Source organism: Arvicola amphibius, chromosome 2 (genome assembly GCF_903992535.2).
Source record: "Arvicola amphibius chromosome 2, mArvAmp1.2, whole genome shotgun sequence".
Taxonomy (NCBI): Eukaryota; Metazoa; Chordata; class Mammalia; order Rodentia; family Cricetidae; genus Arvicola; species Arvicola amphibius.
The window spans coordinates 131,376,772-131,391,720 of record NC_052048.2 but is presented as its reverse complement, the minus strand read 5'-3'; the positions used below and the strand labels follow the sequence as shown (position 1 = coordinate 131,391,720).

General features: G+C 52.2%; 3 protein-coding genes across 10 annotated transcripts; 1 reads left to right on the top strand and 2 right to left on the bottom strand.

Annotated features, from left to right (window-relative positions):
- Positions 1 to 5,564, bottom strand: Eif2b4 (eukaryotic translation initiation factor 2B subunit delta). 4 transcript variants are annotated; one of them, XM_038318540.2, is made up of 13 exons: positions 5,275 to 5,564; positions 4,866 to 4,909; positions 4,434 to 4,569; positions 3,974 to 4,180; positions 3,533 to 3,615; positions 3,293 to 3,384; positions 2,959 to 3,073; positions 2,697 to 2,773; positions 2,489 to 2,591; positions 2,019 to 2,146; positions 1,731 to 1,908; positions 330 to 510; positions 1 to 241 (listed from the first exon to the last, which is right to left on the bottom strand). In XM_038318540.2, exons 1-13 carry the CDS (start codon positions 5,303 to 5,305, stop codon positions 42 to 44), a joined length of 1,575 nt encoding a protein of 524 aa, XP_038174468.1. In that variant the 5' UTR covers positions 5,306 to 5,564; the 3' UTR covers positions 1 to 41. The 4 variants fall into 4 exon arrangements, with proteins under 4 accessions (XP_038174468.1, XP_038174466.1, XP_038174465.1 ...); XM_038318538.2 differs by having other exon boundaries at positions 3,974 to 4,183; positions 5,275 to 5,562; XM_038318537.2 differs by lacking the exon at positions 5,275 to 5,564 and having other exon boundaries at positions 4,866 to 5,063.
- Snx17 (sorting nexin 17) lies at positions 5,507 to 11,069 on the top strand. Of its 3 annotated transcripts, none has more exons than XM_038318541.1 (15): positions 5,507 to 5,747; positions 6,148 to 6,222; positions 7,080 to 7,197; positions 7,779 to 7,843; positions 8,105 to 8,215; positions 8,311 to 8,401; positions 8,550 to 8,637; positions 8,865 to 8,934; positions 9,174 to 9,266; positions 9,348 to 9,551; positions 9,815 to 9,940; positions 10,058 to 10,135; positions 10,277 to 10,351; positions 10,440 to 10,481; positions 10,567 to 11,069. In XM_038318541.1, exons 1-15 carry the CDS (start codon positions 5,685 to 5,687, stop codon positions 10,678 to 10,680), a joined length of 1,413 nt encoding a protein of 470 aa, XP_038174469.1. In that variant the 5' UTR covers positions 5,507 to 5,684; the 3' UTR covers positions 10,681 to 11,069. The 3 variants fall into 3 exon arrangements, with proteins under 3 accessions (XP_038174469.1, XP_038174470.1, XP_038174471.1); XM_038318542.1 differs by lacking the exon at positions 5,507 to 5,747 and adding an exon at positions 5,769 to 5,881; XM_038318543.1 differs by lacking the exon at positions 5,507 to 5,747 and adding an exon at positions 5,769 to 5,881 and having other exon boundaries at positions 6,148 to 6,326.
- Positions 11,070 to 11,133: 64 nt separating this feature from the next.
- Znf513 (zinc finger protein 513) lies at positions 11,134 to 14,718 on the bottom strand. Of its 3 annotated transcripts, none has more exons than XM_038318534.1 (4): positions 14,426 to 14,718; positions 14,020 to 14,175; positions 12,393 to 12,980; positions 11,134 to 12,298 (listed from the first exon to the last, which is right to left on the bottom strand). In XM_038318534.1, exons 1-4 carry the CDS (start codon positions 14,478 to 14,480, stop codon positions 11,472 to 11,474), a joined length of 1,626 nt encoding a protein of 541 aa, XP_038174462.1. In that variant the 5' UTR covers positions 14,481 to 14,718; the 3' UTR covers positions 11,134 to 11,471. The 3 variants fall into 3 exon arrangements, with proteins under 3 accessions (XP_038174462.1, XP_038174463.1, XP_038174461.1); XM_038318535.1 differs by lacking the exon at positions 14,426 to 14,718 and adding an exon at positions 14,385 to 14,403; XM_038318533.1 differs by lacking the exon at positions 14,426 to 14,718 and having other exon boundaries at positions 14,020 to 14,359.
- Positions 14,719 to 14,949: the final 231 nt, after the last annotated feature.

The window sequence follows — 14,949 nt, the reverse complement described above, 5'->3', positions numbered from 1 at the left end:
TTAGGGCAATCAGGAGTAAGTTTTTATTGACCCTTGCCCTTTCACTGGTCACTGCTCTTGACTCGAAGGACAACAGGCACAGAGCTACAAGGGATCATGCCCAATTCTGTGATCACCAGATCCACGAGCTCAGGGGGAGTCACGTCATAGACCAGATTCAATAACCGGAGCGATGGATGGTTCTGCCAGTTCGCCAAGACCACCTGTTCTCCCCGCTTACACTGCAGATCATCGGGGTCATCTGCAATGAAGAGAAGTGGCACAGTTTACCTTCCCCTCCCCCTCAAGGCTTCTCCGGTCCCTGAAAGCCTCAGTTCTACTCTACTTACCTAGCTCGTTAGAGACAAAGGCATCAGTCTGCACACGTTCACAGAACTTGTATGTTTCACAGCAGACCAGTACTGGGACATTATGTGCTCGAGCTACGAGGGCCAACTGTGCTGTCCCTACACGAGACATCACAGATCCATTGGCCAGGAGTGCGTGAGCTCCCAATAGCACCTTGGAAACCTGTTTGTTTTAGACAATGAGGAAAGGGAAGAAAAAAATGTCATGTTCTATCAGTATATAACAAGGTCCCCTGCTATTGTGCAGAACAGCAGCACTAAGCAACAAACCATGTTGGCTGCTCTTAGAGAACACCCTGCCATCTTGTATCATCCCAGAACAGGGAAACTGCGCTGTTCCTTTTAGTGGCTACTACATTAATATGGTTTCTTCTGATAACTAGACTGCTATTGCATGGAGCACTTGTGTTTTTCTTCTATCTATCTATCTATCCACTTATTATTTATGCAGTGTTTTGCCTGCACACCAGAAGAGGACACCAGATCTCATTTTAGATGGTTGTGAGTCATGATGAGGTTGCTGGGAACTGAACTCAGGATCTCTGGAAGCGTAGCCCGTACTCTTATCTTCTGGGCCATCTCTCCAGCTCCCTCTCCCCTACTTTTTTTTTTTTTTTCAAGGCAGGGTTTCTCTGTATAGTCCTGGCTGTCCTGGAACTCTGTAGACCAGGCTGGTCTTGAACTCAGATCTATCTGCCTCTGCCTCCTAGTTGCTTCTTTCTATTAAGGATAAAAGATGTTGGGCTTTGGTGGCGCACGCCTTTAATCCCAGCACTCGGGAGGCAGAGGCAGGCGGATCTCTGTGAGTTCGAGACCAGCCTGGTCTACAAGAGCTAGTTCTAGGACAGGCTCCAAAGCCACAGAGAAACCCTGTCTCGAAAAACCAAAAAAAAAAAAAAAAAAAATGTTGGGCTTGGTGGTTTATACCTTCAATCCCAGTACTTGGGAGGCAAAGGCAAGCAGATCTCTGAGTCTAGGCCAACCAGGACTACATAATGAGACCGTCTCCAAAATAAATAGGTTACATGAGAAACCCTGTCTCAAGAAAACAATAATTATAATAATATAACAAGGCCATAATAATAAAAAGGCAAGGGCCATGAGATGGCTCAATGGGTGAAGTCACTGCCGAGTCTGACCATCTGAGTTCTATCATCAGGATTTAAATGTGGAAAGAAAACTGACTCTTCCAAAAGGTGTCCTCTGACTCCACATGGAGCCAGAACATTCTGCCTTTGTCCACCCCACCCCTCACATCCTTCACTCCCCTACTCCTTCACAATGAATAAATAAATGTAAAAAAAAAAAGAATAAAAGATTATGCCTGTATTACTATACCCTTTCCCTTCATCCCCGAAGTTCCTTTCTTGTGAGAACCCTCACCTCTGGGAGCACATAGGAAGCTGCAGGAATCAGCAGGTAGGAAGTTGGGACCCCAGCACGGACAAGAGAACGGAGCATGTGCCTTCCCTCAAGTCGGGGCCGGCTGTCCACCACCACCACTCGAAACTGCTTACCCTCAACCCATGCTTCCTGAAGAATCCGTGACACTAGAGAGGAGCTAGACATGGAGGAGACAAGTGTGACTAACTGCTGGCCAGCCTGTTTGCAAAGGCAGGGACAGGCATTTCTCTGACGTTCCCCGGTTTTCTCAGTCAGTGTTGACCGTACCATCCATACACCAGGATCACATCCCCATCGCTGATCTTCTTAGAAGCAAATCGCGAAACTGCCTGAGCCGCAAGCACGATCTTCTCTTGCACATACCGATCGATGGCTTCTCTAAGTTCTGACTTGGCCTAAGTGTCAAGAGAGCATGGTGGCACACACCTTTGATCCCAGCGCTCAGGAAGCAGGAGGATCCCTGAGTCTGAGCCAACTTGGTCTACATAGCAAGATCCAGGACACAATCAAGAGTACATAGACTATCTCAAAGCAAAAATCATGCTATATGCTTGAAATAAATATATAACTATGGGCCTGAACTGGGCCCCAATATGCCAAGAGCTCAGGTCACTTCCCTAGGTAGTGACTAGGGTCATGTGGCATGCCAACACATGTCTTGAGAGTTCGGAATGTGCTGTTTATCCTAACCACAGACACAGACACAAGCCTTTCCTGTTCCCAGAACCCTTCATCACCTCCTCTTCCCGCTTGGAGCTGCTCATGCCAGTTATTTCCTTGTTAAGGAACTTGATGGCGTTGCACATGCTTGCCGACAGGGGGCGGCACTGGGTCAGGAAGCTGCAACAACAATGCCTCAAGTTTGTACAACTTGTTAGGAATTAAAGAGAACAGCAGGATGAAAACAGTGATGGCATAAAAAAGGCCCTGCATGGCTGTGCTCACCTGATGTAGGGTTTTAGTTTATTTACAAGATCCCTGGAGAGTTCCTCACTGGGAGGTGTTGTGTAATCCTGAATCACCTAAAGAATAAACACTCGGATCAGCAAAATGCTCCCTAAGGAAGGTCTCTGAAATGGGCCAGAGGTAAGCTTCATTAAGAAAGTGTTCAGTGTGTGAGTTGTTACTTATTTGCCCTGGAGATGACTTTGGGGAGACATGCTGGGTAGTCCTGCAGAATCAGGTAGAGACAGAGAACAGGACATACCTGCTGCAAGGCATGGAGGAGTGCGATGCACCGGGCATTGGAGCCACTGACGAGGCCCTGGGAGTACTGCAGACCGAGTCGCACCATGGCTGGGTGGATCACAGAGGATGGGACGCTGATGGGATGGTAGTGTCACATACTTTTTAAGGGAACTTGAGTACCTCTTGCCCCATGCTCCTGATGAGAAGGAACCCCCTTCACTAGTACAGACTCCCCAATTCCTGTAGTTTCACCTTGAGTTGTGCCCTGCCCACACGTCATCTCTAATTTCCAGCTACTTTCACACTGGGTTCCTCAACCCCCTAGACCGAGAACAATTTCCCTAAGATCATACCTCATGTACTGGGTCAGGGAGTTCTGTCTGCTGTACTGGGGTAGGTGGGAAAAGAGACTGACTTTGGATCCGTAATCCTTTCGTGTAGGAACCTTGACAAAACCAAAGGGAATGTGACCAATAATTCAGAGTTCAAAACTTCCGGGTCAGAGCTGGAAAGAAAGTAAGCCCACTTCTTTGACCCCATTGCTCGGGTGTTCCTGGACCTTTACTTTGCCAGGGCACTTCTCCACTTCCTACCTGTTGTCGCTCTGGCTTTCTAATAAGCCTCCTCAGAGGTGAGGGGTCCTCGACCTGGGTGGGCTCAGGGAGGCGCTTCACACCTGGAAGTTAATGGCATGTTTTTTTTTTGTTTTTTTATTTTATTTTATTGAGACAGGGTTTCTCTGTGTAACAGTCCTGACTGTCCTGGAACTCATTCTGTAGACCAGGCTGGACTTGAACTGAGATCCGCCTGCCCCAGTCTCCCAAGTGCTAGAGTTAAAGGTGTGAGCCACCACTGCCTGGCCTTGACATGTGATTTTAGTGCATATGGGACAGCAGGAAATTAATAAGTTGGGAAGATGGAGCAGGGAGAGTCAACAGAAAAAGTTCAAACTCTGTCTCCTAAGGTAAGAATGGGAGTCCATGCTGGCACATGGACTTTGTGGAGTTTGGAGTTTTAACAAAAAAAGAAGATACCTGAGGAGGCTCCTCCAGCTGTACCGGGGCAGGCCTGAGGAGGGGGCCCTTCTTGTTCCCCTTTCCTTGCCTGTTTCAGGGCCCGCTCTGCCTCCTGCTTGGCTCTCCTTTCAGCACGAAGTTCGGCTTTACTCCGGCCAGCTGGAACTTTCTCCCCAGCAGTGCCTCCCGACTGACTACCGGGTCCTGGGAGTTCTCTGGTTGGGTCTACTAAAGACAGGAAGAAGTGCCCAAGCCTAAGGATGGTCTCTGCACCAATGTTCCCTCCAACCCCCCTCCCTTTTTGTCACTTTATATATCACTGGCTGGCCTGGAATTCACTGTGTAGACTAGGCTGGCCCCATTTGTCTCTGCCTCCCACGTAATCTCTTATGTACTTGCTCAGATCAACTTTGTTCTGTCTTCCCCACCAAATCCCTCAACCAACGTCCTACTCCAGCTCTTTAAAGAGTTGCCGCACCTTGCTGCTGAGCTGCAGATACGGTAGAGCCAGCGTCTTGGTCTGCCCCCTTTTCCTCCTTCCGCTTCTTCTTCTGCTGTTTCTTTTCTTTCCGAAGCTGAAGCTTCTCTTCTTGGGTCATCTCCCGCCCCGCTGCCTGAGACAGAAACAATAACTGCTCTTCCCCAGGCAAAGCCAAAGGTGTATCAACACTACTGGATGCGTACTAGATTCCCACAAGGTTAAGTCCCTAATCCTCTCTGACTTCTGTTACAAGTCTACATCTCATAAGAAGAGAAACTTCTTCAGAGCCATAGTTACATACTGTTAAACTCTGTAAAAATCTGGTTCTACTGAGAAATGAACTGGAAAGGGACGGGAGACGGGAGTGAAAGGTGACACAGCTTTCTATGCAGCGCTTGACAGGCGACTTGGGAGGTCTCCCTCACTTACCCCTGGCCGAGGAGAAAGTTCTGTTTTCATCTCGGATCTGGACTCTGCATCAGAAAACAGAGCACAGAGTGAGCCAGAGAGGCTCCGGGAGAGCTTGGGGAGACTTGTCGGCGCAGTAGGCTGCTGGGTTGGCATGACCACAGCTCGGGGGCCCGGCGCCAGGCGCTCCGGGTTCCGCGTGGGGACGCACTGCGCGGCAGGATCAAAGGACGGGCGGGGGAGGAAAAGGGTCAGTCACCCTTCTGGGAACAGCCGGCAAGGAGCACCGAGCTGCGCCCTAGATCATATAAACCAGTCCGGGGATGCGCAGAAACTAGGAGACAAGGCCCAAAGGCGCTCGGAGCTCCGCACCAGCGACCTGACGCTCATCTGCCCCTGAACCAGTTGGTGCATCCAGCCTTTCACTTACCTTCGCGAACGGCCACTGCCACCGCAGCCATGACTGTCGGTCCTAGGCTCCTCCCGCCGAGGTCACTCAAACTACAGCGCCACCTGGGCTACAAGCTCTTCTGCCGCCTCCGGAGGAGTTAATCCCCAGAGGACTACAACTTCCGGCGTGCATTGGGTCCCGCCCCGGACTACGGGTCGTGGTGAGGACCATGGGACATTAGGTGGCCAATTAGGATAGTCTTTGGCCCTCGACTACAGCTCCCAGCATGCCGAGGTTGCTGCTCGCAGAGCCTACGTCCTACAGCCTTCCCACCTCGGAGTTCAGGCCCCCCAAAATGGCGAGCTGGACTGCGGAGACGCGCTGAGTGGCGGAGGCGAGCGAACAGAGCCGCTACGGCCCTGGTAGTCCGGAGCTCTGCCTTAGGGAACATGCACTTTTCCATTCCTGAAACCGAGTCCCGCAGCGGGGACAGCGGCGGCTCCGCCTACGTGGTGAGGAGCTGCTAGAGCTGGGCCGGGGCGGGGATAACGGGCCGGAGTCCTCGGAGCGGCCTCCAGCCTTCGAACCTCCCTGGAAGCCATCTCGCATCTCAGCTTCGTACAGAAGTCATCCCAAGCTCCAATAGGTTCTTTGGGCGATTCCTATCCCCTGACCAGGCCGCGACTGGTGGTGGGCATTACTGTCATCTCCGGGAGGGAGACTGCCGCACAAGCGCCCGAATTTCCCCTGCACTGGGCCTTCTGCTTGGAACCTGGCCCCGGGGCGGGGGGGAAGAGAAAACAGGCCACGTCCTGGGAAGTTTCGGCACGTTGCGCAGACGGCCAGGCTTCTGGGGGCAAGAGGTGGTTCGGACTTCGACCCTGAGCTGTTTGCCTGCTTTTGTGTCCTCAGGCCTATAACATTCACGTGAATGGAGTCCTGCACTGTCGGGTGCGCTACAGCCAGCTCCTGGGGCTGCACGAGCAGGTGGGAGGAGAGCCCCTATCTAGATGCAGCTTCAAGCCCTTCCATACTCATGGACATTAGTCCCCTTTCACTGCATTCACCTTTAACCACTGCCACAGTGGAAGGTGTGTCTTGGTAGCATGATATTCCGGGGAACCTCCCTAAGCGACTTGTCTCACAGTACCTGCTCCTCCCAGTAATCACGCCCACCTTCCTTCTTTTCTGAACTGCTTTTTCATCCTTTGCCCCTGCATGGAAAAAAAGCAAAAAACAAAACGAAGCCAATTAGCCCAAGCACGTTCCTTCTGTCACTCCAACCTAGAACTTTGAAATTCGTTTCCCTCCTTACTGCAGCCCATTCACTGATTCCTTCGCTTGTTCTTGACTTCTTTCATGTTCGGGTGGTCATGTATCTGTGATACAGTGTTCCCTTCCTCACGGATAGTGAGATCTACTCTACTCGCGGACAGCCCTGTTCTACTGACAGCTAGTTGTCAGTCCTGAGCCAGTTACCTGATTTCTCCAAATGAGCACTAGATAATTACCGAAGTCCCTTCCATACGCTGTATGAGTATACTGTGACTTTATTATTTGTGCACATGGATGTTCCCTGTAAATGTTGTCTACTTCCTGTGAGGGTTCAGTGAACAGTCTTGTTAGATAGGGGGCTCCTGGACCATGAAAACCCACCCTACAATGTGGAGGTGCTTATACATATTAATATATCTAAGAATTTATACCCAGGATCCTTGAGATCCTGACTCTTCCAAAGTCAACTTTCCTCAGATGACCACTTGGAGAGGGGAACTCAGGACTTGGCGAGTCTCAATTGCCACTTATTCGCTTAAGTGAAGAATTTTCTTTCTCTTTCCACATAGCTTCGGAAGGAGTATGGGGCCAATGTGCTTCCTGCCTTCCCCCCAAAGAAGCTTTTCTCTCTGACGCCTGCAGAGGTTGAACAGAGGCGAGAGCAGTTAGAGAAATACATGCAAGCTGGTGAGTGGATGGATGATCTCTAGGACCCTGGGAAAAGAGTCAGTCAGGTGGCTCTGTCATAGTTAGAAAGCCTCCTGTCTGATGTTCCCTAATTAATAAAGTGCCATCACAGATTTGAAACTCCATATTAGTAAAGCAACCTGGAATTACTAGTATAACACTAGCTGTTTTTTAAAGACAGGGTTTCTCCATGTAGCTTTGGCTGTCCTCGAACTCACAGAGACATCTGCCTGCCTCTGTCTCCCAAGTGCTGGAATTACAGGCGTGTGCCACCACCGCCTGGCTGTAACACTAGTTTTAGGAGTAATTTAGATGGGTGGGGAGAACTTTGTATCAGATATGCTTTAGGTTAACGTCATTGTTATTTCCCTAGTTCTGTAGACTGGACTCAACTAGATGGCAGCCAAGGGTGGGGCAGGTAAAGAATTTATACAAACTGTGTGTGAGGTGAGGCCAGCTAGGGGATGTAGCAGGCCACCATTAGCCCAGGAAATGGGGTTGGAGTACTTACAAAGAGGAGGACTTGGGGAAGCCAAGAGTGAGTCCTGAGTTACTATACTATCATTCTCTTGACCCCACAGTTCGGCAAGACCCATTGCTTGGGAGCAGTGAGACCTTTAATAGTTTTCTCCGTCGGGCCCAACAGGTAACCCTTATTTAAGAGAAAGACCTGATGGGGGACAATGTCATTTTAATTACACGGTTATTATCTGGCATTTAAAAGGTTTTTTTTTTTTGTTTGTTTTTTTTTTAATGGAACAAAGTTTCTGTTGCACCACTGAAATTCAGAAGTCCAGCCTGAGTTTAAGAACGATACCAGGGGGCTTAGGAAGTTAGGGTGCATCTAAGCAGGACCCTAGGCCTACATTAATAAGGTAGTGCCTCCCGTCCTTGTCTGTCCATACAGGAGACACAGCAAGTCCCCACAGAGGAGGTTTCCTTGGAAGTGCTGCTCAGCAATGGACAGAAAGTTCTGGTCAATGTGTTAACGTCTGACCAGACTGAAGATGTCCTGGAGGTGAGATGCAGGCTTAGTGCAGCCCCTCTGCCCACTGAGCACCAAGTCCTGCACTGGAACTAGCCGGTTGGATAAGCTGTACTTCCTGTTCCCAGGCTGTGGCTGCGAAGCTGGATCTTCCGGATGACTTGATCGGGTATTTTAGTCTCTTCCTTGTTCGAGAAAAAGAGGATGGAGCCTTTTCTTGTGAGTGTCTCTGGCCCTTACTGCTTGAGCACTGCTTCTGGCAGTGAGTTCCGTCTGCCTCTTGTCAGAAGGGAACATTTCCTCCAAGCACTTCCACTGGTTTCCCTTCCTCTTTAGTCTGACCACACTTTTCTTTTTTAATCCACAGTTGTACGGAAGCTGCAGGAGTTTGAGCTGCCTTATGTATCTGTCACCAGTCTTCGAAGTCACGAGTACAAGATTGTACTCAGAAAGAGGTCAGGGCCGGGCCTGGGTTAGATGGCTGGCTGCATGCTGAGGGAGCTTCATCTGGCCAAGGGGCAATGCTGGATGTTTTACCCACACCTCCCACCCTCCTTCCAGTGTACCACAATTAATTAGCCCATAGTTGCAATTACTTCTGTATGCCCATTTCCGTCCTACCTTTGCCTTACCCCCTTACCCCAGTGTAGCCCCTTACTCCTTTCCACCCTTGGCCTCACAGTTACTGGGACTCTGCCTATGACGACGATGTCATGGAGAACCGGGTTGGCCTGAACCTGCTTTATGCTCAGGTGAGCTTAGAGCTGTGCAGAACCCTTGCCCTGAAATGATTATGGTACTCCATTTTTCCGAGAGAACTTCCATGTCTCTGGTCCCCATTCACGGGGAAGTTCGTAGAACATGATCAGAGCTCCTAGCACACTCTGCCTCTCTGAACTGATAAAGTCAGGGTCTCATGCAGGTGCTTCTCAGCTCATTTTGATCACTGCATTGAAGCCCCAGCCTCATTCATTGTCTCCGCTGTATGTAGACGGTGTCCGATATTGAGCATGGGTGGATCCTGGTCACCAAAGAGCAGCACCGGCAGCTCAAATCTCTGCAAGACAAAGTCTCCAAGAAGGAGGTGAGCTTTTGGCCCTGTTTCCAAACAGTGAAGTCTGCCCTACCCCATCGTGACTAAGCATACTCGGTGACCATCTTTCAGTTCTTACGGCTGGCCCAAACCCTGCGGCACTATGGCTACCTGCGCTTTGATGCCTGTGTGGCTGACTTTCCAGAGAAGGACTGCCCTGTAGTGGTCAGCGCAGGCAACAGTGAGCTCAGTCTACAGCTGCGACTGCCTGGCCAGCAACTCCGTGAAGGCTCTTTCCGGGTTACCCGCATGCGATGCTGGCGGGTCACCTCCTCTGTGAGTTTTGTTTCTGTTTTTGATACAACTTCTAGTCATGTCCCTATTACTGACCTGGAACTATGTAGCCCAGTTATCCTTGAACTCATGATCCTCCTGCCTCAGCTTTTCAAGGTTTAGAATTAGCACACCTGACTTTCTTCTGACTTGGGATGAGAGGGAAGGCCTTCTGAGGTGGGACCTGGCAAGCCTTGCAATCCCAGGCTGCAGAGGTCCACAACTTGGCCACAATGAAATCTGCCTGAGTCCTATTCCTCTTTTAGGTGCCACTCCCCAGTGGAAGCACGAGCAGTCCGAGCCGGGGTCGGGGTGAGGTGCGCCTGGAACTGGCTTTCGAATACCTCATGAGCAAGGACCGGCTACAGTGGGTCACCATTACCAGCCCACAGGTGTGAGCCCATAGGTTCCTACTTCTAGGCTTCCAGGACTCCATGTGAGTGGGAGCCCTTGTTAGGAGATCTGGCTAGGGATAGTATCTCTAATCAGGCTGAGCTTCTTCCCCTCAGGCTATTATGATGAGCATCTGCTTGCAGTCCATGGTGGACGAGCTGATGGTGAAGAAGTCCGGGGGCAGTATCAGGAAGGTAAATGGCACCAGAGGCCAAGCAGTTGTGTGGCTGTGCTCTCCTGTTGTGTTCTGGGAATGAGATTTCTCTTGGTAGGAAGGGGAAGAGGCTGGGCTCTGAGGTTTCTGCCCTTTAGCAATATTTTGGATCTGTCCTTAGATGCTGCGTCGGCGAGTGGGGGGTACCCTGAAACGTTCAGACAGCCAGCAAGCAGTGAAGTCTCCACCATTGCTTGTAAGTTAATGTCCATCAGTGCCTTGGCTCCTAGCCCTGCCTTCCCATCCCTGTTCCTAAATCTAACTGATCTGCCTCCTTTTCCCAGGAGTCACCAGACGCCAGCCGGGAATCCATGGTCAAACTCTCAGTGAGTTATTGGGTTGGTGAGGTTGACTGCAAGAGGCTGGCTCACAGGCTGCTGCCCTCTGACCCTCCTCCCACCTCTGTTACAGAGTAAGCTGAGTGCCGTGAGCTTGCGGGGAATTGGCAGTCCCAGCACAGATGCCAGTGCCAGTGCCGTCCATGGCAATTTCGCCTTCGAGGGCATTGGAGATGAGGATCTATAATCTCAGCTGCCTGGATGTCTGCCCTCTACCCCAGAGGAAATTTACACAAACTTGCCCTGTGCCTATGCTCCCAAGTTAGGGGAGTCTTTTCCTATTCCCTTCCTTTTTTTTTTTTCCTTTTGGCCAGGGGCCTCCTAACCTATCTTCCTTTTCCTGGGCTGGCTACACAAAAGATCACTCTTTTTCAGAGCTGGCTCTTGATGCCAAATTAGCATTTAGTATTTTGCACAAAGTCCAAGGGACCAGGACTGCTTGCCTTGGGGAGGAGCTAGTGCTCCCCATGGGCTGTCTCTGGCTTTTTAGGGCCAGGCCATGGGCAAAGGGTGGGCAGAGGTCTGTGAATGGTCTGACCAACTCCCCATCATTAAACTCAGCCTGACTGCTGCCTACCTCTGGTTCCCTCTCACTAAGGGTAAGGCCTGTGTGCCATTGCCAATTCAGCATAGACATGGCTTTGTTAGTGTTTCCTTTATTATAAAGCACTGAAATAAGTTAAAACAGGTGAGAGGCTGGGCAGTCCCCAACCAGTTCATCCATGGCCCCTGGGAACAGTGACAGTGAATCCAAGGTCCTAATCACTTAGCTCATTAAGTACATGAGCCAAGACCAGGCCCCCTGGTCCATATGGCCCCCTGCCCATTTGATTGAGGCTGGTCCATATAGTGCCTAGGTTAGTCTGTGTGGAGCCCCTGGCCAGCGGGGGAGGAAGAGGAAGGTGGTTTCTAGTTCATTTGTATAAAATGCAGGAGAGGCAGGGCTAATTCCTAAGACCCCAGGTAAAGGAACCTAGTTCAAGGTGAGTCTGTATGGAGAGCCCTGCTACCAGTAGCACCCAGGGCTGCCGGCCCCCGAGTGCTCATAACAGAGGGTGGGCTATGAGGTGGGGCCCAGCCCTCGGGGGCAGAGAGACCAGGTCCTCCTGCCCCACCATGGCCATGCACTTTCTGATGGCGCTTGTAGTTGTCCCAGTGGCCTGTGGTGTAGGCGCAGGTGGCACAGCGGAAGGGCTTCTCGCCCGTATGGCGCAGCATATGACGTTTGAGGTTCATACTCTGGTTGCAGCTGTAGTTGCAGAGGCTACACCGAAAAGGTTTGTCACCAGAGTGGATGCGACCATGACGCTTGAGGTTGGCCAGGTTTCCACAGGCATACGGGCAGAGGGGGCACTTGTAGGGCTTCTCTCCTGTGTGGACACGCTGGTGCCGTTTCAGGTTATCCAGATGAGCAGAGGCATAGGGACAGCGGGCACAGCGGAAGGGTTTCTCACCACTGTGAGTCTTCATGTGCCGAGCCAGGTGGTTGGGATAGTGAGTGGCAAAGGGGCAGAGACTGCAGGCGAAGCCTTTGTCACTGGGGCCCTGGGGTCCTCCACTGGCACCCCCTCCAGCCTCTCCTCGCATGCAACGCCCACACATGGCAGTTCCCAACCTGCTGCCCTCACCCTCCTCCAGTTCTTGTCCACAGCCCCGGCAGGTCCAAGGGAACAGCAGCTCTGGCAGTGGTTCTGATCCAGTTCCACACAAACCCTCCCCTTCACCCCGTAACTGCCCACAGTCTGGCAGGTAGCTGGTACCACCTGGTGGCACATGGAGGCTCAAGTCTGGAAGGAGCAGAGCATCTGTGGGAACAATAAGACATGGGCTATTAATCCAAGTATCCCCCTTACTACCCTCCCACGTCCCACGCCCCAGCATCTGTGCTGGTCTGCGTACCTTCCGATCGCCTGGGCATTGTCCCCTCCTGCTCTGTGGGACTGGGAGGCCGGGTTGGTCGTGGAGCACAGCATCGGAAGCCACAGGTCGGGCAGGGAGAAGTGGGAGGCCCCGTGTGGGTGCGCTGGTGCCGCCTCAGGTTGCCCAGGCTGCTGCAGGCAAAGGGGCAGTGGGGACAGCGGTAGGGCTTCTCGCCAGTATGGGTGCGTGTATGTCGTGTCAGGTTGACGAGCTGGGCTGAGGCGTAGGGGCAGCGGCCACAGCGGAACGGCTTCTCCCCGCTGTGTGTCTGCATGTGCCGCTTCAGGTGGCTCGAGTAGTGGGACACGAAGGCGCAGAGGCGGCATGAGTACAGAAGCCGTGGGGGCAGCGGGGGCCCCCCACCCGGCCCTCCTGCCCCACAACACGGCCCCTCACCTGTCGGCCCCCCACACAGCTGGCAGGCTGGGCCTGGCCTCTCACCCCTGGCCTCCCCTGGACCCCTGGCTGGTTCCTCAACTTCACTCTCCGCACTTAGTGCCCGGCCGCCCCCAGACTCGTCGTCACTCAGCCCATAGGGAAGTCCAGGTCTGGCCCCCTGAGAGTCTCCTGGTGAGACAAAAATAAAGGGGAGGAAAAAAAACAAAACAACATGGTTCGGAAGTCTAAGTTCCAAATTGTCATTTCTCCCTTATGGCCGCACTTAGCAGCCCCACCCTTAATTTGATAAAAACAAAACCTTTTAGATCTCTCCCAGGAATCTGTTTCCCCTATAGTGACCTCAGAACACTCAATCTACCTACCTCTCTGAGCCTAATTTTGACAATAAGGTTGACCCACACACACCGTCTCTGCTAAATGGAAAAGATCAAGGGCTTGAAGAAGGGGTACAGGCTGATGTAAAATAGCATTAATTCTTGAGATAAAGTAAAAATACAAAAGCCCCTGAGACTCTTTTAGTAAGCGCTGGCTGACAATAAAATGAAACCCATCTCAAGGTGGCACAATCTGGAGCAAGTGGAAACAATGTAATGCAAATTACATTGTTTTTCGAGACAGGGCTTCTCTGTAGCTTTGGAGCCTGTCCTGGAACTAGCTCTTGGAAGAGCAGTTTGGCCTCAAACTCACAGAGATCCGCCTGCCTCTGCCTTCCGAGTGCTGGGATTAAAGGCGTGCGCCACTGCTGCCTGGCGAGCAAATCCTTTTATATGGGGAATATAAATATATCCCTGACTTAAAAATATTTGGGGAAGAAAAGAGACTTAAAGAGTGGAAACTGAAACCTCTCAGTACAAAGGATCTGACGCTACAGGTCAAAGACGAGCTTATTTACAGAAGTCCCTTCCACGCACCTCCTGAGGAGTACATACAAGGAACGAGGCGAGGGGCAAGGTTATTAAAAGGGCACTAACTCTGGCCATATGAGTCACTCATCTTTGTATTCATGACACTCAGCCCAGACCCAGTACTTCGCCCCAGGAAAATGATGCTGCTGAGGGACCCTTAAGCAAACCAAGTAATCAAGTGGGAAACCAAGCCAGTCCTACACTGTAGCAGGAAGTGGTGTCTTGGTCACTGACACTGACTTCTAAAAGGCTTGAGTCACCACCAATAGCCACTAATCCTTAACCACGACCCCTAAACACACCTTCGGAGACTCTCTCAAAACCCATGAGCTGGTCGTTGTGGCCGTCACCTTCCTCCTCTTCCTCTTCCTCCTCAAACTCCAGATCTTGGCCTAGTAGCAAATCACTCTCCAACACCAGGGCCCCAGGTCCTTCGTCGAAGGAATCTTCAGTATCCACTAAAGAGAAGAGGGAGTTTGTGGACTCTCCCTCCCAAGCTGTGCCCATAATCCGAACCAGGGAGCCAGCCATTGTAAACTGCACTTCCCGTACTCGCTGACCCTCTCAGGTTCCCTTAATACTTTGGAGGTAGCTATGAGCCCAGATCACCCGCCCCCAAAACCTCAGGAGTCCCCCCTCCACCCAGACCTGAACCCACTATACTGACCCCACCCCTGTTCCTCCCGCTCAAGGCCCCTGACCCCTGACCTTTGACCCCCTCGCATTTCACGGGCTGCGGGTGGCTTTGCTTCCTCCGGGGCATCGTGACCGGCTCCAGCCCGACGCGCCTCCGGCCCGAGGCCGCCCGGCCCCGCCCCTCCCAGTTCGGCCCAGTCGCTGGCCCTCGCTCTCAGGGTCCAGGAGCCGCCCCCATACACCAGTGCGGGCCCTGGGCAGCCCCCGGCCCTGGCCCCGGAGCCAAGCTCAGGTCGCTCCCGCCGCCGCCGCCGCTTCCATTCATGGAGCCCCCTATCCCCCTCCGGAGACCAGCTGGTACCTCCGTACCCGCTTCCGCTTCCGCCGCCGCACAGCCGCACGGGACGCGTAGTTCGTGGGATGCACAACGGGAACGCGGATGCAGCGTGACCGGGAAGTGATTGTGATGCTCTGCTAGCCGACCAATTGGAGGCTGCAGAAGTAAACCGGCCAGCCAGCCAGGCAGAAGGTGCCCTGCCCCCTCTGCGTACGAACTAGGAAGTCGCACCTGAGAGCGAGAGGCGCCAGGGCGGCCT